Consider the following 21,533-nt stretch of genomic DNA (forward strand, 5'->3'; position numbering starts at 1 on the left):
ACCACACAAACATTTTACTTCATTTTTGTGGGTGATGTTCATTCACAGAAGTACAGGTTCCTACAATAATTTTCCTCTGAAGCTGTTACTTCAAACTAAGAAAGGCAGGGATAGGAGTATAAAAAAGACAAAAACATTTCTATTATTATTCATCAGTTTACATTTATTGAGAAAACCATACAAAAACCATTATACAGTTAATGTGTACCCATATTACATACAATGTCAATGCAAGCTCAAAACCACAGTTTTGTAAAGCATTCAATTTACCTCAAGTCCAAGCTGCATCTCCCTAAGACACTGTTCCCATCACAGTTGCCTTTTAAAGCCAATCTTCTGTTTACACACGGGTAGTTTCTGCAGAGAACACTTTTTCTCAGGACGAAAAGGCATTTCACATGCACGCAAGAGAAATATTTGTGCATACACAAGAGTTTCATAAGCTAGTACTAGGGAAGAGGGAATCCTGTCAATTGTATGCTTTCTGAAAAGCCCAGTCCTCCCTTCCTCCCCCCACTTCCAGAAAAAAAGCAAAATGGAAAGGCTTTTAGCATGCAATGGAAAACTTAAGAATTACTTTGGAAAAGAAACAGGGAGAAACAGTTTCTACCATCCAATAAAATATCACTAGTATAAAGATGAAATACTTCAAGATAGGCTGTGCAAGTGAATTGTGATCCTGTCTGCCTGACAAGTGAAACAGATGACTTATAATTAAGCCACACTAGAGTATCCACCTGGTATTTTATTCAGTGTCCTAATAAAGTATAGACTGCAGAAAGTGATATGAAAAGTCTTTTCCTACTTGGAACATTATGCTTGCTTTTAAAACTTTTCTTACTCTTCACATTCATTGTGGGACACTAAGCAGTGATGGGTGGAGTAAGCAGGAAACATTTCAAGACACCTTTTGGACAAGTTAATTGCATTTCTAAACAAGTCCAGTTATCTTTTTAGCTACTGGGGTAACTCCAATAATCTACTGTTGTCCCAGGACCTCTGAGTTTGGAGACAAGAGTTGAAAAAGAACAGGAACACTACGCTCTGCACAAACCAGCACACCTGTAAGCCCTGCAGTGAGAAAGCTGGAAGCCAATACACTCAAATGCTACACAGAAGAACATCTCACCTTCCACACACTAGAACATCCCAATACACTGGCTTTTTCTTCTCTATCTCCTCCCACAGGCTAAATTAGCAACTGAAAGACTGTTCAAGATATTTCAGGAGTAACAGTTGAAGGAAAGAGTACCATGTAAAAAGGAAGTGAACAAATGACTCACCCCCACACTAAATCCACAGTATCAAAATCCAAATGGTACACACCTACCCTTCTCACGTCAAAAATGAAGTTACATGTTTAACTACACATGAAATACTAAGTGGCTTGAGAAACTGAAGCACAACTATTAATTCAGTTCAAAAATTAGCTTGACTGTTTAGAAGAATATAAAGTAAAATAGATGGTTTATATTATTAAATCACAGCTTAAAAAACTTTAACAGATTATGGAACATTAATGGTCAAACAAAGAATACTTTAAAGAATGAAAAGTGATCAAAACAAAAATTATACCCTATATCATTATGTATGGGATACATTTCAAATCTGTTATGCTTTTGCCAATTTTACCTTCTACATGGAGCCCTTCTATGGTCCATGCTCATCGGCTCACCAATGGCATACACTCAAAGGATTCCTCTTTACTGGTAGTAACTATCTCAGGACCTGATTCTATGAGCTATGATTTGGTGCTTGCAGCATCTTCAGCACTGTGTGTGAAAATGAAGGCAGTATTTTTGAATATTTTTCTTTGATGCACAAATAAGCAGGACTTTTGAAAGAGGAGCAGCACATTTTATAACCAGAATAATGAACAAAAAACCAAACAGATGCTGCTTTATGTTAAGCTAAAAAAACCAACAACAAAAGCTCAGAATAAAAACCTGTACCAGACCATCTGTAAGACATTTAGCATTTTATACTATCAAAATATTCAGCAATTCAGTTAAAAATATCAAGAAACAAGATACACTGACTGCTATAGCAATATAATATTATTTGCTGTACTGTTAACTGGTGCTCATGCTTTTGCAGTTAAAACATACTCATCTCAAACTCCAAAATCTCTTTTCCTACCCTGTCAAGTATGAATAAGCAAATTCCACTAACACACTATAACTGTAAGACAAGTTATCAAGTTCAGTGATAACAACAAGAAGTCAATCTTTACATTTAGGTCTTACGGATTAAGTGGGAATAGTGCCCTCTTATAAAAAAAAAACATTTGTGAAGGCTGTTGACATTTCTAACCAAAGCAATTCCTGCACATTTTAAAGGTTTTGATTCTTTAATTGCAACAATTATCTATTTGGGTAAAATAACAAAAATTACTTATTCTGATTAAGTTCAATTACTGCAATCTAATAATCTTTCCTAAAAAAAAAAGAAAAAAAAGGAAAAATGAAAAAAATACATATTGACCTAGAAATATAAACAGTTGTTTAAAAACTTAAGATTTTCCATTCAAATGGAACCGTGAGTAACAATGCATTTGGGGAAGCAGCAGATTGCTTTTCAATACACAACCACAAAGATCTCACAGGGACAACATTAATGTACTGAAATATATTAATTTATATACTTCCTTAGGTTGTGCTTACCTGTTGCTTTTTTGCAGCAGAACCTAAGGTGGAAGGTCTGGGAAGGCACTGTGAAGTATAAATAATTGCACTGTTTGCAATTAATAAAGATTTTATACCTTAAATGAATCAAAATCAACAGCCTCCATTTTGTGAATGATAAAGAATCCAGTGAATTTAATTTTGCTCAGTTTAGTACATAATAAATGCACCATTCTGTAAGGTTATCTACAAAATACCATGCAAACTACCTGAACTATTAAACTTAATACCCTACACTAAAGATAGCAATACTGTCCTAGCCTTCTTCAAGCTACCAGCAAATTCCTAGTTTTAAAAGGGATAAAAATAATTCTTTCTATTTCTACAGCACAATACATACATTGCTGATTACCTGAAAAAACTACTTCAGTTTTCAAGCCTTAACTTTTACTTCTCTGTGCAGCCACCCTAAAAAATTTATTCTCAAAGCAACAACATGGTGTTCCAAAAATTAAAAGCAATTAACAGTTATAGAATTATTTAACACATACCTACATCACTACATATCCACAAACTATCTGGAGACAAAGACAACTCTGTCTAACAAGTGGTTCCAAAGACTTCAATGTTATGATATGCATACTTTAAAACACTGAATGACAGCTGTCTCATGAGTACTAATGAAAGAAACTCTTACTCAGATAAACAGAAACATGATTTTCTTTAGCTATTGCTAAAAGTTTCAGAAATACTTACCCACAAAACTCAGATTATGTGTATGTATATATAAGCAAACCTATGTTTCTGAATTAAGAAGCAATTATGATTTCCTAAGATACCAGCACTGTATTCCAACATAATATCACACAAGTACAGCATTTGCATTATGTGGAACATTGACAAAAAGATACTGTTGCAGTTCATCAATTTGTCATTCTGATGTACTTACAGTGCAATGCTCCTTGAAGGAACAATCAAGGATGATACACAGCACAGTCCTCCTCACCCCTATAGAGCTAGTTCTATACTGGCTGGATCAAACCTGCACTTCAACAGACAATGGCAAGACAGACTGTAGTGCATGTAGTCTAATATATGCAAAGAGCCAATAAATATGCAAAGAGCAAACATATGATTTCAAGAGAATCAGCTTTTTAGTATGAGCATTAGAGCAATAAGAAGTTTCAAGTATATATAAAAAAATAATCAGTTGATTCAAATACTTGAATATTTACAAAAAGAGAAGTTATCTGCTCTGCAGGAAGTTCTCAACCACTCCCATCACTCAAACAAAACAGCGTTTTAAGGACAGACACAATCTTTGTAACTACTATGCATTACCACATTGACTTTTCTACACTGAATTTTGAAGTGGACTACTTTAAACTGAAGGCTTAAGCACATTACACTTCAAGTAAGTTTTATAACTAGTCTGAAAAAATCCGTAAAATAGTTATGCAGGAACAGTTTTGAAGTATTCAATTAAAAACAAAAGTTATCTGTTATAGCAGCTGCACAAGTCTGAAACAGTGGTCACGTATAAAAGGAAATTTCACTGTTAATGCAATGGAAGTATGCCAAAAGATAATCTTCTTAAACACATGCATTTTTAATCAAGTAGAAAGAAAATTAAGGTATCAAGATTACTGGTGCTAGGCAGCAAAATACAATGAATGAAAGAGATCCTCCATCTACAGCTATTCTGCAAGAGGGGAAAAACATGCTAATGACAAGTTTTTTAACTCAAAAAGTTTTATGGGGGGGGGAAAAAAAAACCCAACTCATTTGTGTAGAGGTACCTTGATTCAGCGTTGCAAATCAATCCTATAATTAATGCTGCATATACCCACATATCCAACTTACCGACACAGGAGGTTTCATATTATTTATTGTAAAGCACAAAACAGGCATTTTAAAAGTGATAAAGTATACATTGAAAAAGTACATTTATATCACAAAGCATTGACCACATAATTGCAAATACATTTGCTGGAATGTGTACATCTACACTAATACTAAAAACAAACCATTTTTTCATTTCTACACAGAAATATTACCTCCTATCAGTAGTGATAGATATTTTGTACATTTTCAAAAACACTATTTTTTAAACCAAATTTAAGATCTTCATCAAGGCGTCTGCATCCATACATTTAACAAAGGTTTTTTCCCCCACACAATGAAGCAAATACTGTATTGTCCACTTCTTATTATTGGCCCTGTGCAGAAGAGATACATAAGAGATACACAAAAAGTTAAAGAAAATCCTTTTAATCGAGCTAACTCAGGAGTGAAGCCTTTAAGAAAGAAAATTTGGTTAATGTAAATGATGGTGGCTTCTTGCATGGTTTTCAAAACCCTGGGAGGAGAAAGTTTTTCTTCTTCGTTTTTATTAAAAAAAAAAACAATCACCAAACATATGGATAGATACAAAACTCAAGTTATCAGGTAAACAAAAGTCATCTACTCATTATTCCGATAGCTATTTTGCTAGAAAAAAAGATGCATACCCCAAAGGAACAAAGCAGGAGACATGCAAAAAAATATCTACAACCACTGAGACAGAAGCCAGCCAAAAACCACTTTAGGACTGTACCTGTGGTGCTGGAGGATGCTGTGGCATTCCCTGTGGACTCGTCTGAGCGTAGTACGCTGCCTGCTGCCTGTAGTACTCAGCCCACGCTGCGCTGTAATCTGGCTGCCCGCCTGGAGGAGCCCCAGCAGGGGCAGGAACAGCTTGACCTGCAAGGAATTAGAATTACACAGCTTCGTTGCTGCAATAGGAATGAGAAATTTTCAACATCTCAGCACCTAACAAACATCACCTAGCAATACTCCTCCAAGGCTCTCAATAAACTTGTGGCTAATTTTTCTGGCCTAAACACTCATTCTATCTAATGTAATGATTCCCATGTAAATGAAAATTGAGGTACTGTAAGGACAGCTTTTTCAGCCTCTTGATTCATAATCACAAATCATGTTTAAAGCCTGCTGACTTAAACAACAGTATCATTTCAATACACAACAAGAGGCAAAACTTTTTGTAACCCACTGAGACTGATATTACCTTATTTACAGACTGCATTCAATAGCTCAGCAGATGCTAATTCATACACTTCCCCAACTCTGGCATCCTTCATTCAATTACAAAGTTATTGCAGGTTGCCTTTTTCAAAAATTGCAATATTTTTTGTAAATATTTACTCCACTACAGAATACAGTCCTGAAACTTGCATCCACACTTTGTGGAAGTTCCAATCCTCTAGAAACAAGAGCATGTACAAATACACTCTGCCAGACAGCTCAGAATTACTTCTTCTTTCAATAGAATCTCGTGACAGACTAAAATCCCAGTGACACACTGGTACACAGGAACTCTTTGCATACTAAAAACCAAGCAAAACAATAAAAAAAATTTATAGTTAACCTTTCAATTGTGCTGATCTTCCACAGGAGATCTGTCACACACATCTTTACTTTCTTTTTCCTCCAACTTCAAAACCACCAAATACACCCCTCTACTTTAGTACCACTAATCTTTACAATTTCTGAGAGGTGTTTTTGCAGTTACCACTACAAAATGTAAAAGACCCCAAGCAAAGCAGCACTCTATACGCTCTACCAAAGCATCTGTCCACACACATTTGCAGGCATCCAGAGAGAAGGGATTTATACATAGTGCTTTTAAGATACTAGAAAAAAAAATTCCCAAACCAAACAAAAACAGATCACCACATCACATCACCCCACAGGAAATAAACCCAAGCAAAATGAAGCCTACACCCTGTACAATTCCATGTGCACCCAACTGTCTATTCTGTTATGAATAGAAAGGGGCAGCGTCCACATGCTGAGGGCTTAACATTTTCTATCCTACCTGAAACCACCTCACGTTTTATTTGAATACAAGACCACTGAGCAACTTTCTGAGGAACACGAGTATCAAAAATTCTAATGAAGCATTTTCTAGAGTATCAGAAAGAAGGATGGCTTTTTTTGGTTGTTTTATAAAAATACTTAAACAAAGGAAATTCACATGAAGAATCCTTGCTATTCCCACCACTCCTACACGTGTAGTCTTCTAATCCTCTTAAAAACATCAAGGGTGAGCAGAGAATGTATTTGGCAAAGCACGATCCTGAAAACCATCAAAATACAACCTTCTGTTTTCCAACTCTCCTTACAGCTTAGTTTTTTCCACTTACACTTTAGGTAAGCTCTGAAAGTCTATACATATTTTATTTTGGTTTATACAGTAACGGAATTTCTAGAAGAACTTAATTTCTTCAAATCTTTAGATATGTTATCACATTTTACAACTTGTAATGTTCCACAACTTAAAACTTACACCGACCAATTATTTTAACAAAAACTACCTTTAATATGGTTACAAATTATCCCAGGGTACCTTCTTCCCAATTTCACCACTGCCTTAAGATAGTAACTGTACTTACAAATTATTGTCAGCACAACTGAATGTCAAAGATTAAGGATTTTTTGTGCATTATGACCCAAGAATCTTTGGATATTCATCCAACTGTGTCAAGGCAGCATGGAAATCCAAATAATAAATCAAATAAAGGAAATTTAACATCTACTCAAAGATGTCAAACTGGATGTCTGTCCTGATGGGTATTTTAGGTGCACCATTTCCTACTAAGTACCGCAAGTACTTCTGAAACTACACATGGAATTCAGCAGTTTAGTCCAAGCTTCCCTTCAGTGTGGGAGCTGCACTAAGCAGCACCTGCTCATTAATATCCAAATTCAACCAGAACACTTATGGGTAATCCTGATCAATTCCGTAGGAAGGAAATAGGAGAAACACAGAAAACCTCTCCTTTAAGGAGGGGTGAGAAAGGAAACAACAGCAGATTTTACAGTTCAACATTATCAGGGGTGTTTCCAGTAATATAAATTTGTTTTGTTTTTTCTTTCCCACTACAATACCGAGGAATCTTCTAAAAACACTCCTATTTCATTATGGAATCTTTTAACTGTATGCCAAGCTCATAATATATAGGAATGACTTTAAATGATAAATTTAAAAATTCTGATAGTGACATATATATCATTTACTAATGATCATGACTCCATATTTAAAGAGAACTGATATCCATGAGAGACCTTTTGGAGTATTTGCTACTCAAAGCAGTAGGCCCTGAAACAAGGGTCTGAGAAAGGAGACGGCCTCTGCCACTGTATTTCTGCGTCAGAAAACAGGTTAATATTCAAGTCACTGTTCAGTGAAAAATACAGTGGAGTGTTCTCTATTATTAACATAGTCATATCACACCAGTAGGAAGCCATTCTGAAAACACTCTTATTGTTTGGATGGGCATATTCTGGAGTGTTACAACATTTTTAGATCACTCAACTAAGTACGAGAAAATGCACAACACCAACTGCAGTATCACTGGCAACTTGTTTAGCTTCCCTCAAGGATTATCAAAATAGTTTTTTTCAGCAGCAAAAATAGAACTGACTGGGCCCAGCAAGTCTGAACTTCAGTTCAGCTCTCCCTAACAATGTTTGGTGAAATCATCTGTGGCGTGGAAAACCTGAGTTGTCAAAGAGCAAGTGACTTGTAATTCTCTTCCTTTGGCACAAGTTAATGGAGGCAGAAGAGTACTTTAGGAAGCACAAATGGTACTGGAAAGCTTGGATAACAAAGAACTTAAAGAACTTTCTGTTGGACAGCCTTCCAGTCCATCAGGTATTCTACTGTTAATGAGGTGGGGAAAACGAGCACCATTTAGCATTATGTCAACTCCAGCTGAATTCCTCTTTCCTAGGTGGCTTTAAAGACAAATGCTATCTACCATATCAAGATTCTGCAGCAAGAAGTTCTCATGATTTACAGGTAAGTTATGTAGGTCCAGCCATCAAGAGCTCTCCTTCAGGCAAAGAACCCAATCTGAAGTAGAAAAAGGAATTAAGATGAGAACTGCCCTTGTGATTTTTCTCTTATTTGACTATCTTGTCATTTTTTACATTTTGCATTTTAAGAACAACTATTTTTGATCTCCTGATGTGTTTTTGGCTCACACTCCTCTTTGGAATTGCTCTCATAAACTCTACCCCAACACCTTTTAACTCGCTATTTTTTAATCTGTTGTGCAAGACTAGTGCAACCTAGACTTTCTTTGCTTTCAAAGACAGCAAATTAGAAAGATGGCAGAGCGCCTACCAACAAATTACATTATTTAAAAAAAGTGAAAGCCACCCACAAGTCTGCATTTCAGAATGTGAGCCAAACTAAGAGAGACAGTAAATTGAAAAGAAATAGCTGAATGAACCAGGAAGAAGAAAAATGGGAAGGCCCATCCATCATAGAAATTACATGTTTGGGAGCTGTAATTTTCTTAGTTTGATACACAGTTGTTGAACTAAATACTCACTATATATTTTCTGTAGAATTCATCACTTATACTGCACCAAAATAAAAAAAATAAAGGTAGTTATGTCTTGGCAAATAATTATCAATACAGTGGAAGGTTGGTAAGAGGAATTATGCATGTTATTGATCTTTAATCCGAATGCTTTTAATATTCCATGAGAAAACTGAGTGCAGTTGGAAGATGGCAGAACAGCCACCAAACCCTCCCCTGCAAACAAAGATACATCCCAGCTCAGATGCTGCTGTATGTCTAGTCAGAGATACCTGGGAAAGCACTGGCATTCCTGAGCCCACTGGTGCTCAGTATCCAGCCCTTCATGCCCTGCAGTATCCATGGCAGAACATGACCATGATTTAAAAGGTAACGACACCTTCTGCCAGTACATAAAAACCACATACTCTTTCCTTATACACAAAACAATGAAATAATCAACCAGCACATTCATTTCATTTTTCTAAAAAAAGCTACCAACAACATATAATCTACAGTTTAAACACAGCTCTAGAGTGCTCCAAAGCAAATACTATTTTTAAAAAGGAACAGTATAAAAACCAACTAATTATGATGCTTTAGTAATGTGAAACACAGAAAGGCAAGTATAAGAAAAAAAAATCACATGTAAGCTGAAGAGAATTGGGAAACAACTACCAAACAAGAAAAACAGATTCATAAAGTAGATGAAAAGTGAATTTCAAAACTTAGGAAATGTACTTTAAAATACTCAGATTGAAACATTTAAAAGATGCTCTTTTCCTAATGATCAAAGACATTAAGTTGGATGTATTTTTGTAAAGCTGATTACTAGCCTGAGTACCCTGAAATGCCTAAACACAACAAAATTTAAAGTCTGTTTTTCAGCACCATTTGGTCGTAAGACACATGATTGTGCACTTTCAATTTTTTGGTGGTAAAAGCCCCTATCTCATCCAACAAAATATACAAGTCTCCCAAAACATTCCACTGTGAATGTGGAACAGAAAAAAAAAACCAACAGAAAAAACCCTGTACTTACCCATTTTTTTGTAGTACTCCTCCCAGGCCTTGGTATAGTCAACCTGCCCTGCTGGTGCTGGATTTGGCTGATCTCCTAAATTACATTAAAAATAGTTAAACTAAAATTACTGGGGTTTATTTCACACATAATCCAAATAATCAACTGAAACTTTCAGTAACAGTTGCACATGACATGACTCAAATCTGACACTACAAACTCTTGTGGTACAAGCCACTACAATTAGAAACTACTAGTAAACAAGGCATGTTTTCAAGACTCAGGAAGTGCATTCCACTAGCAATACAAAGTACCAAAATTATAGTGGTAAGCCTCAGCCAGGCACAAAAATTAAAATAACAAAACTAAATACCACAACTGTAATTGTCCTAAACCCACTGGAAGTGATGCAAGCATTTATGCAAATGACAATCAACAACTTAGCTCATTACATTTTTATTTATGACTGCTACATGTAGCCATTAAGTCAGCCCATATTGCAGCAAAATTGTCTTTGGAGTATATTCCAAGATAAATACATGACCCTTGTCGCTGCTGAAATTAAGAAAAGCAATACTGAAAGCTATAAGAAAGTTTTCCAAGAAAACCAGCTATTTAAATGAAATTTACCTGACAAAACAGGAGGACAACAATAAAAAATAATGGGGTGTTTACACCTCCAGCAATGAGAAATGTGTCCATTTCACTCAGTATCTACCTTGTCCATTGGTTTGGGTTGTAGCTGGTCCACCAGGAGGGGCTGCAGGTGGTGGCTGTGCTTGCTGCTGATAATAGTGAGCATAATAAGCTGCCCACGCTGCTGAATTGGGATCTGTTCCTGGCTTACCTATGAAAACAGAACATAAGCATTTATAATAGCACTACTATGAACAGAATGCTGTCCTCAATTAATCCTGTCCTAGGCATTCTTATTTTCCTCCAAGGAAAAATCCATCTAAACAAAATATCCATGTACATCCTTTAAGTATCTTTCCTTTCTAGCACGAACTTTTGCTCAGGTTTCAGACCAATGTACTGTACAAAGTGTACTTTCATAGAGCTGGTGAGACAAAATTTAGAACCTATTTACTACTACAATGCCACTTACTAATCTTACGTGTGGTAAACAAAAACAGATTTTTCAAGTTTATTTGAACAGTCATGTCAATAAATGGCAGCAGCAATTAATCATTTTAGCACCAAACAATTTCAGTGGTTTTTACTTTTGTTAGAACCTCACGCTAATGACACTGGCACCGGTGGAGGAGGCATGCCAAATACATATTTCTGAAACAGAAGAATACAAGACTTACTAGGTATTTGCAATGCTTGTCAGTTAAACTTCAATGCTTGTCAGTTAAACTTCAAGATAACATTAAAACAGAGAAACATACAGCATTTTAAGAACCTGAATCCCATACATGGCTATTAAGCATCACTGTTTACTTACAGCTTTTTAGTATAAAAAAATAATAGGAACAGTTGCATCTTCTGCATCTATCTCCATGGTTCCTTATTTTTATCTACATCTAGGTAGGCTAATGATGCTGCTTCCTAGGGTTTTATTTCTCTGTTTCTCACATTTAGCCTTTAGGAATGGCTTATTCTTGCTGAATCAGATTGATTACATTACAAGATAGGTAATCCACAATACCTGAAAATCTACCATTAGAGAACAGAATATGTTTTACACAACCAGCATATATTTGCAAACAGTATTTGCAATCTTAAAAGAATAGAAGTATCTGCAAAGAAACTCAGCCAAGTGAGGAGAGAATTTCACAAAAGGACATGGACACAACTGATACTTTAGAGTAACTATACATGGCAATGGAAATACAATCCTCCCTAAACATGAAACAGGTAAGGCAGTGAGTAACGGAAGATGAAGAATTCCCCTGAAAAAGGCATTTAAGAAGAAACCCAGAACAACAAATTAATGCTAAATGAAATCCTGTGACAAGTCAGATGTAACCACTTCAAATACACACAGAATAAAATGTCAACACACTACTTTCTGTTTCAAATTGCACTGCTTCCACAAACAATAGTGGATTTAAACTAACACTTCCTGTATTTCTAAGTTACCTTCAAATATCAAATAAGCCATTGCTCAATTCCTCCCCCTCCTTCTCCTTAACTATTTCTCTAGAGTAGAAGAACACAGAGCTGGATTTATTAGATTTCCAAAGAAATTTGACTAGTAGTAGTACTAACTAGCTCCACTTCCACATGACAAGGGCAAGCACGGTTCTGGAGAAAGCACCTCTGTTACACTGGAATGAGTAACTATGTGAAAACTGTAGAAAAATCATTCAAAGAAATGCTACTCAAAAGAAACACCAACTTCAACTGCACATATTATAAGAACTTCATCACATTTTTAAGAGAAGCATTTATCAAAAAAACAGTTACAGAATCATCAAGATGGCATCAAGGGAGTATTTGCCATTTTTTCTTACACAGCTTTTATGTAGACAAGTAACTTCAGAAGAATCAAAAAGGTGGTGTGAAACAGGCTGTAACTTTTTAGCAGTGGTTTTGCATTAAATACTTTTGCTATTCTGAGAACTAAGTCACTTTGAGCCATTCAACTTCTAAAGGAAGTCAGCAGGCATTTAAAATACTGAAGTGAGTACATGCAGAGCTACCTTGTGCAGAAGTTTGGCAACTAAAACCAGCAACGTAATATCTTTTGCAAAGACATAACGTGATTCATATATGGAGTCCCTTCTCCATTAATGGAACTTCTGCCGGAACAGTAGCTATCATAAAATATCTGTCATTGATAACAAAAATATAATTGAGATATTTTGGCTCAAATTCTGAGGAAACTCCACCTCAAACAAATGAGGTACAACAAACTCAAGCATCTAGCCTTACCATGCCTTCTGTGGCTGATGTTCCATTTCCCCATATCCTCTAGTCCAACCAAAGGATGTAAACTTAAAGAAAAGCAGGATACTACAACTTTGGAAGTTGTATTTAAGTAAGAACTCCCAATCTCGACAAAGATAAAGAGAAACAGAAGAAACAAATTCTACAAAGATAGGTTTCAGAAGAAAATATAAAACTATTGTAAGCTAAAGCTCAAAACACACAACTCTAACCAGTTTTACTGCATAACACAGCAATTCACCACAGTTTTAGCCCTCAAAAGGGACTTAAAATACACTGGTGTATCAGACTTTCAAATAATTGTAACAGAAAAAATCCTAAAAATATCTTAGCATTAACTGAAAAAAAGACAAATCAGTAAAGACTGATTAAAATAAAATACAGAAGTAATTTACTATTAGAGAAAGAAAAGACATCCTTATTACAGAACTTTACGCAAAAACATCGATTTTAAGAAAAACTGAATTGCACAAAATCAGTGAACAAAGACTTGTAGAAAGTACCATAAATAGTGATGCAGTATCAGTAACATTTGTAAAAAAACATACTCCAACTGTAACAATTAAATTTCAACATTTCACGAGCCACATAGAGAAGTGCAAAATGTAAGTAAATTGACAATCAGTGAAAAAAAAAGCCAGAAAAACAGGAGCTTTTCAGCTTTAGGAGTGTAACGCAAGTGAACTGTACAATGCATATACTTTTAAGGACAGAATGGATGTACTTGCAATACTCCAACACCACACTACAGCTGTGCATTTCTTACCTGGGTCTGGTGGGTTTGGTGGCTGCCAGTGTGGATAAGCATTTCCCCATCCCTGTGGAGCATATGGAGCTGGAGGACCACTATGAAAGATCATACACACACAGTGAGAAGCAGTCCCAGGGTCACCCCCCACAGAAGAAAGTCAGCTGAAGCAATGCTTACTGAGGTGCAGGACCAGGAGGGCCTGGGTTATAAGGAGCTGGATTATATGGTCCCATGGGAGCACCAGGACCTGGTGGCCCAGGAGGTCCATGCGGGCCAGGAACAACACCATGAGGACCATGGGGAACAGGTGGACCCAATGGATTCACTGGACCCTGTAACAAGGGTGGGAAGAGATAAAAATATACCTTGAGGTTCTCCATTTTTCAGCATTTTAAAAGCATTTATCTGGCCACTAAAAAAACGTCTAAAAGGTTTGACTGGTTCTAGAGACAGCTCCTTGCAGAAAACAGGCTATTTAAAGTTTGATTAGGCTCAGAGGTAGTTAAAGGCAGTTGTGACAGTAATAGCAACTAAAAACCTGCATTTATTTCAGTTCCTTCTTGAGGAAGTGAAGGTTTTTACAAAAAACCTACAGATTTTTCACAAGCTGCACTAATTTCCTCACATTCTAACAAGACTATCAGTTCTAAAATGAATCAATACATCTAAATCTGACTAACTAAACCTGCTTGTAAGATCAGGCACAAAAAGCCTCTAGTAAATTTGATGACACACACACAAATGCAAACAAAAATGCTGTGAAACTGAAGGTGTAACTTTGATTAGAATTTTACCCAAACATACTGGGATTAAAAAAAATACAATTTAGTATAATTGACATCTTTGAACTTAACAATATTTCATATACCTAAAGGTAGCATTTTCAAGAGCAACCGTGAGATGTTGAAGAGATGAACTGTTTCCATTTCAAGATTTTTTTTATATTACTTTAAATCCAGATGACCATTGTTATCAATTTAGCATCTGATTAAATTAATCCAGGAAGTGAAAGGAAAGAGAAATCTCTACAAAGGTGACTTGTTTTCAGCTCTGTTTAGCTCTAATAGTAAACAAAAAAGCAGTTATCCACTCACTCCAATCTTTTCTTCTATAAGTTGTCGTGCATAATCTATTTGCTGCGGTGTTCCACGGATAGTAAACATCTTCATGTTTGGATCTGCATTAGGTGGAGGATTTCTCTGAAGTTCTATCCTAGCACCAGACTGTTGGCTTATACTTTTAATAGTTTCACCACCTGCAATGCAATACAAATTTTTATTATGTGCATCAAAGCAAAAAATACCGATTCACATCAGAGAAAGTCAACTGCATGGAAGCCAAGAAGACATGAAAAGGCACCTATTTTTATGAGCTGTTCAAGAACATTCCAACAATTCAAATAAAACCTCTTCAATGTAGCATAGAGCTTTAATGGCAACAAACAAGTAAAATAATTTTTTAAAGGGTATAAAAATGTTACTCAGGAACAGCAGCAAAGAATTCCTGTAATTCCTATAGTTTTGTATGTATTTTTTATTTATGTAAACATCTAATATTAGACATTAATAGCAACTTACACACATGGTTATCAGTAAATATAAATATATAACTGCACCTCCCTATACAAGGGGCAAGAAGCCCAAATGACAAAAAAAAAAGCCCCACAGAGGCTGACAACTAGCTCCTTCTCTTACAGGATCCAGAGAAGTTATGTGTACCATTAGTATATACAAAGTCTTCAAAACAGGGGAAATTGGGAAAGAAAAATTTTTAAAAATCACAAATTATTGAGTTGGACAGGACCCTCATGGATCATTAAGTCAAACTCTAAAGTGAAAGGTCCATACAGGGATTGAACACACAAGCTCAGCATTATTAGCATCATGCTCATCACACATCTCTGTAGCATGGCATTTGTCCAAACAGAGAAGCTGAGTGGCTTTTAAAGTAACATACAATGTACATAAATAAGATATATTGCCTTTTCCAATGATTAATCCAGTTTTGCCAGTAGGGACAATAAAATTGAACTCCTGTAATCCACCAGGAGGCCCCATGTTCCAGTTGCCTTGGCCTCTACCCCTTCCTCGACCACCAGGTCCTGGCCCACCAGGGTTACCAGCCTAAGAAGAAGCATCAACAAATGAGCGTGGTCTGTAAAATTATTGCAAACAAATAATGCAAACAAGTTACATGACATCATTATTAAGAAAAAACTGATTCACTACTCAGACAATTTTGGTAGTTAAAGAAGTACCTCTAAGGAAGACCTAAATTATATTCTAAAAAATGTTCTGTACAATTCTGCACATGAAAGATAAATGAGGAAAGGATATAGATGCAAGAAGAAATTTCACACATACAAAGATGTAATTTTTGTCTGCCTTCTGTAAATGCAGCAGTGGGGCTCATCTAACAAGTTTTTAAACACTGATTACAAGTAAGAGCATATTAGCTATTTACACAAAACAGAAGCAGCAGCTCTAAAACCAGCCACATCAAGAAATGCCATGACTTTGAATCAGTATGGTCACTTGCAAAATTGTAACTGTAAAAGTACCATTCATATTTCAGAACAAACTTTGAAGTAGATTCAAATGGCACAACTAAATTATTTTCTCTAATACATTTTGAAAACGTTGGGTCTTTCCAAAAGGTGGGCAGGAGATTTTAAACACTGAACTTTACCCAACCTGAACACTGCGAAGGAGATCGGTAATAATTTCTGCAGCATGCTGACATCTATCAGGAGGCCCTGTGATCTGGGCTATTCTATCTGGAGTTGTTCCATCATCTGGAATAAAAATGAAATATTCCAGTATATGCAATTCAATAAATTCACATTTAAGTCACAAAAACCTATGAATGTGTTACAAACCTGGCTTGAACTGGATCCTAACACCAGCATCATTCTGGATCTTTTTAATCATCTCTCCATTTCTTCCAATTACAATACCTACAGCAAATCGTGGTATTGGAACCTAAAAAAAAACCCAAACAAGGTATGTTGACGACACAGATATTACTAAAAAATCCACATAATGAAAGGGTTAGAGCTGTAAACCAGGGCAAGACCAATGCCATTTCAGGCTTTTTCAAGGATGGATTTTTTATTATCAAGTCACAAGCCTAGCACATACTAGACTAAACAACTAAAAAGAAAGTGATTCTATGCTTTAGAAGTTCTCATAGTGGTAGCAATTCCAGTGGATTTTATGCTTTTCAGAATTAAAAAAAAAAAAAAAAAAAAAAGAAAGAAAGAAAGAATTTATAGAGTATCTAAAATATCTAAATTCTAAAATGCAGATTCTAGCAAATGAAGCTTTAAGCCTCTCCCTGATGAACTAGCTTGTGACTTGCATTAATAGTTGGCCTTAAGTCAGTTCTGTAAAGGCCGATTTTCAATAATGTTGTAACATTACATACTTGACCATAAAATTTACTTGCTTATTAGATAAAAAACTCCAGCTACTTGGAATTGTTTATAACTGCTGGCAATGTAAAGTGAATGCTGCACATCATTTAGTGTCGTAAATTCAGCAATGATCAAGTAAGATACTTACATGCCACAACCACTTTAGAAATCTGGTTAAAAGCTTTCAGTGGTATTACCCGACTTAACATTTTAAAGTTAACATCTTAAAATACAGTGAACAAGTTTTTCAACCATGCTTACGTCTATCCCTTCATTTCCTCCTATTCTTGACCCATATTCGTTGCGCACCTCTCTAAAGCCACCTTGATCACGAATTAACTCCAGCACCATTTCCTTGGCTTGCTAAACAAAGAACAAAAGTTTGTTTAGGTACTGCAACATCTGAACAAATTTTAAAATGCTCTCAATTGTGAGGCACTCCTTACCTGAACTTTATAAGGATCTCCAGTTATCCTAAGGGGCTTGTCTGCACCAGTGTTCTGTGGACCATCTTGAATCATGACCATTTTGACACCTGCCCGCTCCTATTTGACAAAAAGGGAGATCAATACTCACTCAAATCCAGATTCAGTCCTATCATATTTAAATTATGATACATGCATACCTGTAATTGTTTAATTGTCTCTCCACCTTTCCCAATAACTAATCCTGCTTTACTTGCTGGAATCATAATTTCCTGGACTGCATTTCCAGGTCCATCACCATGATGAAATCCAGGTGCAGGTCTTCCCTTTTCAACTATTTGATCAAGCAGTCTTTTTGCTGACCTTTGAAAGAAAATACACATTTATTTATAAATATATATACCTGCAAGTATCACTTGCCCACACCTATTCTGCTTGGCAATTTAAAAAATTTGAATCGTTTCTACAAAAGAATTAGGGTTATTATAACTAAGAAATATGAAGCAATCTCAATCAATCTGCAAAAGTAATGTAAAAAACTAACTGCAAAATAATACAATCACCCCAATTCTGGAATTCAAAAGGTGGTCCTTTACCAACCACATTTAACGAAGTTACCTCCTCAAGGTCCCTCGTATAGTTACACCCATCAAAGCTTAATTCAGAACAAATGCTGCTGTTTGATTCAGCATGCAAAGTAAGGACATCTGTACTTGCAATGAATACAACAGTGGACAAAAGCAAGTACATATTCGCCACATGTGTCAGGACAGCTGCCATGAGAGTAAAATCATTATTACAATCCTGACATCAGTTTAAAATACTTACTGAACAGACTCTGGTGTTCCAGTTAGCATACATGATCTTTCAGGCAGGCCTCCACTATCTGCAATCATAAAATAAACCCAACTTATCAGCAGTGTTAAGTCAGAAAGATATTATGAAATTAACCATAATACACAAACTACTGGAATTTCATATTTAATTAAGTAGAATAATCATTGTATCCCATTTTGCATCTCTTTACCCCATCATAATCATGATTAGCACAACAATATAAACCTGTTCCTTAAATGAAGGTTCAGGCAATGAGAAGCAACGAACAATCATCTGGACTTCCTACCAATCACACCCCCATTCCCCCAGACAGACAAGTTAAACCCCCTCCCACAAATAGTTACCAGGTGCAATCTGTATTTTACAGCCAGACTCTTGCTGTATGCGTGAGATCTGCTCTCCACCTCTGCCAATTACTTGGAGAAAGAAAACACAGGAAAGTTATTTGTACTAACAGCATCTGCTAACATCCCCCATTATACTACAAGAGCACACCCGTGCTACTTACTGAATCCAACCATCCCATCTGGAACTTTGTACTCCTCTGTCATCACAGACCTGTAGCCAATGTTAAACAAAAGACATGACCATGCAGAGACCAAACCAGCATTACATTTAGATACATCCTCCCACTAAACTAAAGCAAACTACTACCCCAGCTTCAGCCTGCCTTACTTGCCTCCTGTTAACTTTAGAAGTCATTATGCAAGCACAGTTCTACTTAAGCTGACAACACAAAGAAACGACACAAAAGGTTCAAGTATCACACAAATCAGTCAGAAATTTTCCTTCACCCTCTTCATTAACAGATGTGCAGTACAGAAAAGGCTACTGTAGCATTTGAAGTTTCATCTGTTTACCATCAAAGGATACTGCAAATTTTGGTTATCTCAGAACTGTCAAAAGCACAGGAATAATAGCTGGATCTGGTCATTTAGGTAAGAGATTAGTGGAGGAAAAAACGAAGTTGTAGTCTCAATTCTTTTATTTGGTTTTAGGTCATTCAGCTTTGCCTTTTGTTTACAAGATGGCATCACCCCCTTTCTCTTCATATCTGCTTCCAACTTCTCGCTATATTACCTATGCTGAATTAGTAAGAAGACATATTTTCCTTTTATGAAGCTCAATCCACAGCCTAGGCTGAGGAGAAAGGAAGGGAGAGCAATGCAGGTACATTTTAAGTGTCTGACTTTGGCTAAAGCTACATTTCAACAGATCACACGAAGACAGAATACATGCCTCACATGTTGATACAGTTTTTTCAAAAAAATTGCTGGAAACTGCTTTGCTTCAATAAAAATCCTATGTAAGATGTAGTGTAACTCTTACCTTTGCTGCTGATGCATCGGTGGTGGTAGCTGATTTCCAAAAGCTATAAACAAATATTGTTAAAATTAAATTCGAACAAGTGGTATAGATTACAACTAAGCTTCTCCTTTGATAACGAACTCAATTGTATCAAACTTTTGTCCAAGTTTATTTTTAAAAAGTGTTCTCATAAGGTTTAAAAGCTATTATAAAGACTCTCAACTGTAGCTACCACCCCTATCAGTTGTACCAAGCAAACTCCTGCTGCTTCAACAATGTAACACAAACCCCCAACCATTTTTTGGATCTCACTTATTCAAGTGTCACCTACCAGAACACTTTCAAACTGTTGTTCTGACAATGTTACACTTGTTTAGGTTTTTTTTTTTTGGCAACAAAAGAAAAATTACTTACAGTCATTCTGGGGAGCAACTTTCTTAGCATCTGGTTGATCTGCAAAATTAAGATTTTTTAAATTTTTTTTGCCAAGAAATTCGAAGTGTTTAAGCCTTTTAGTGTGATTTGTAAATTTCCAGTGTATTTTAGCCCCCTTTATTTCCTTTCTTTTTCCTCCTCCAATTTCAGGGAGTTGATCATCTGAATAAAAGAAAAAATCTCACAAACACTCAGCACCTGGTTAGTACAGCTGAAAAGATGTTAGGTTTTTCCATGTATCTATTAGTTTAACAAAAGGCAGCTTTCAGAACGCACTGTGTGTAGATAGCTCACAAATACCCAGTCACTGAAACTCAACTAAGACAAGGAACAAAGTTGAGCTTTGCTGGCTGCTCAAGCTAATGATGCTTCTATAGTAAAAATAGAAAAAAAAATCAAATCCATACAAAAATCAACTATAACTTAAAAAAATAATTCTGACAATGACCACAAATCTAGACCAAACATCTGAAAATACAACAGTATCACATGGCAATGCAATCTCTATCTGAATGTTGATATGAAATACCTATCCAAATATCTAACATTTCATAGTATGAAATTTCAAAAAAAAAAAAACCAAAAACCACCAAATCCTTTCCGTACAGTAGAGAAATAAAAGGCATCATGAATCTATGTCTGAAAAGATAATACTTCAGATGCTTCCTTCCCACCCCAAAATAAAGACTATATGAACCACCATAATTTATGTGCAGCAAAAACTCAGCTACATATTCCAAGAAATATTTCTGTCAATCCAGAAAGATCCAAATGTTTATGTCATGTTTACATACTAAACACAGGTAATAAATAAAAATTCCTGCCTTTAAAAGGAGAGGGCATTCCCTCCCAGTGTGTTGTACTGCTCGGACTTGTCCAAGAGCCATCTACACATAAAATAAAAAGAATACATTACATATATCATCTGAAGCATCATTAGCTCATTTTTGTATATTAAAAACCTCACCTTTAATAGAAAAAAAAAACTTTACTGTAGGACACAAGAACTCCTGATATAAAGCCTTAGTTACATTCTGTAGACTGAGTTTCAATCCTCTTAAAGGAAAAAAAGGCACTTTTCTTTTGCGAGGCCTATGAAAGCATTTCAGCAAGCTCAAAGATTTCTTTCTGTAATTTAGCTAGGATTTGGTGTGTATTAACCATATCAAACCCTGTTAAGCTCAAAGTGGATGCTCTGTAAGAGACAAAAGAGGACACACACACGTTTCAGGAGAAAACTTTACTGCAGTATAAGGCAAATCCAAAAAGCTGCAACAGGTCAGAGGATTCAAGTATGATCTTATCAGGGTTCACACATGCTGTAGGCTGAACTATTACACTACGTGTAATAAAACAAACGTGTTTTCAAGGCAGAAAACTTACTTTCCTGTGTAAAAGTCCTATGCTTTTACAATGAAATGCACTAATACTTTCAGTTGAAACCGTGC

General features: G+C 35.9%; 1 protein-coding gene across 14 annotated transcripts in view; it reads right to left on the reverse strand.

Moving 5' to 3' along the window:
* The window catches only part of FUBP1 (far upstream element binding protein 1), a 34,238-nt gene that overhangs the window by 11,101 nt on the left and 1,604 nt on the right, over positions 1-21,533 (reverse strand). For 2 of the 14 annotated variants that reach the window (XR_013340449.1, XR_013340448.1), the window contains exons 3-20: positions 20,065-20,103; positions 19,672-19,714; positions 18,851-18,900; positions 18,687-18,758; positions 18,334-18,391; positions 17,706-17,868; positions 17,527-17,625; positions 17,342-17,443; positions 16,544-16,646; positions 16,359-16,459; positions 15,647-15,788; positions 14,760-14,920; positions 13,843-13,997; positions 13,681-13,760; positions 10,735-10,863; positions 10,038-10,112; positions 5,221-5,366; positions 1,633-3,666 (exon numbers count right to left, since the gene is read on the reverse strand). Coding sequence is in view for 6 of the 14 variants with exons in the window: in XM_077785408.1 (XP_077641534.1) it covers positions 5,209-5,366; positions 10,038-10,112; positions 10,735-10,863; positions 13,681-13,760; positions 13,843-13,997; positions 14,760-14,920; positions 15,647-15,788; positions 16,359-16,459; positions 16,544-16,646; positions 17,342-17,443; positions 17,527-17,625; positions 17,706-17,868; positions 18,334-18,391; positions 18,687-18,758; positions 18,851-18,900; positions 19,672-19,714; positions 20,065-20,103; positions 20,910-20,972 (1,793 nt within the window). In the remaining 8 variants the exon portion in view is untranslated. Of the gene's footprint in view, positions 1-136; positions 3,667-4,726; positions 4,844-5,010; positions 5,367-10,037; positions 10,113-10,734; positions 10,864-13,680; positions 13,761-13,842; positions 13,998-14,759; positions 14,921-15,646; positions 15,789-16,358; positions 16,460-16,543; positions 16,647-17,341; positions 17,444-17,526; positions 17,626-17,705; positions 17,869-18,333; positions 18,392-18,686; positions 18,759-18,850; positions 18,901-19,671; positions 19,715-20,064; positions 20,104-20,909; positions 20,973-21,533 lie in introns of those variants that run through there. The other 12 variants (XR_013340453.1, XR_013340455.1, XR_013340451.1 and 9 more) reach the window with 12 other exon arrangements.

This window comes from Lonchura striata, chromosome 9 (assembly GCF_046129695.1).
Source record: "Lonchura striata isolate bLonStr1 chromosome 9, bLonStr1.mat, whole genome shotgun sequence".
NCBI classification, from domain to species: Eukaryota; Metazoa; Chordata; class Aves; order Passeriformes; family Estrildidae; genus Lonchura; species Lonchura striata.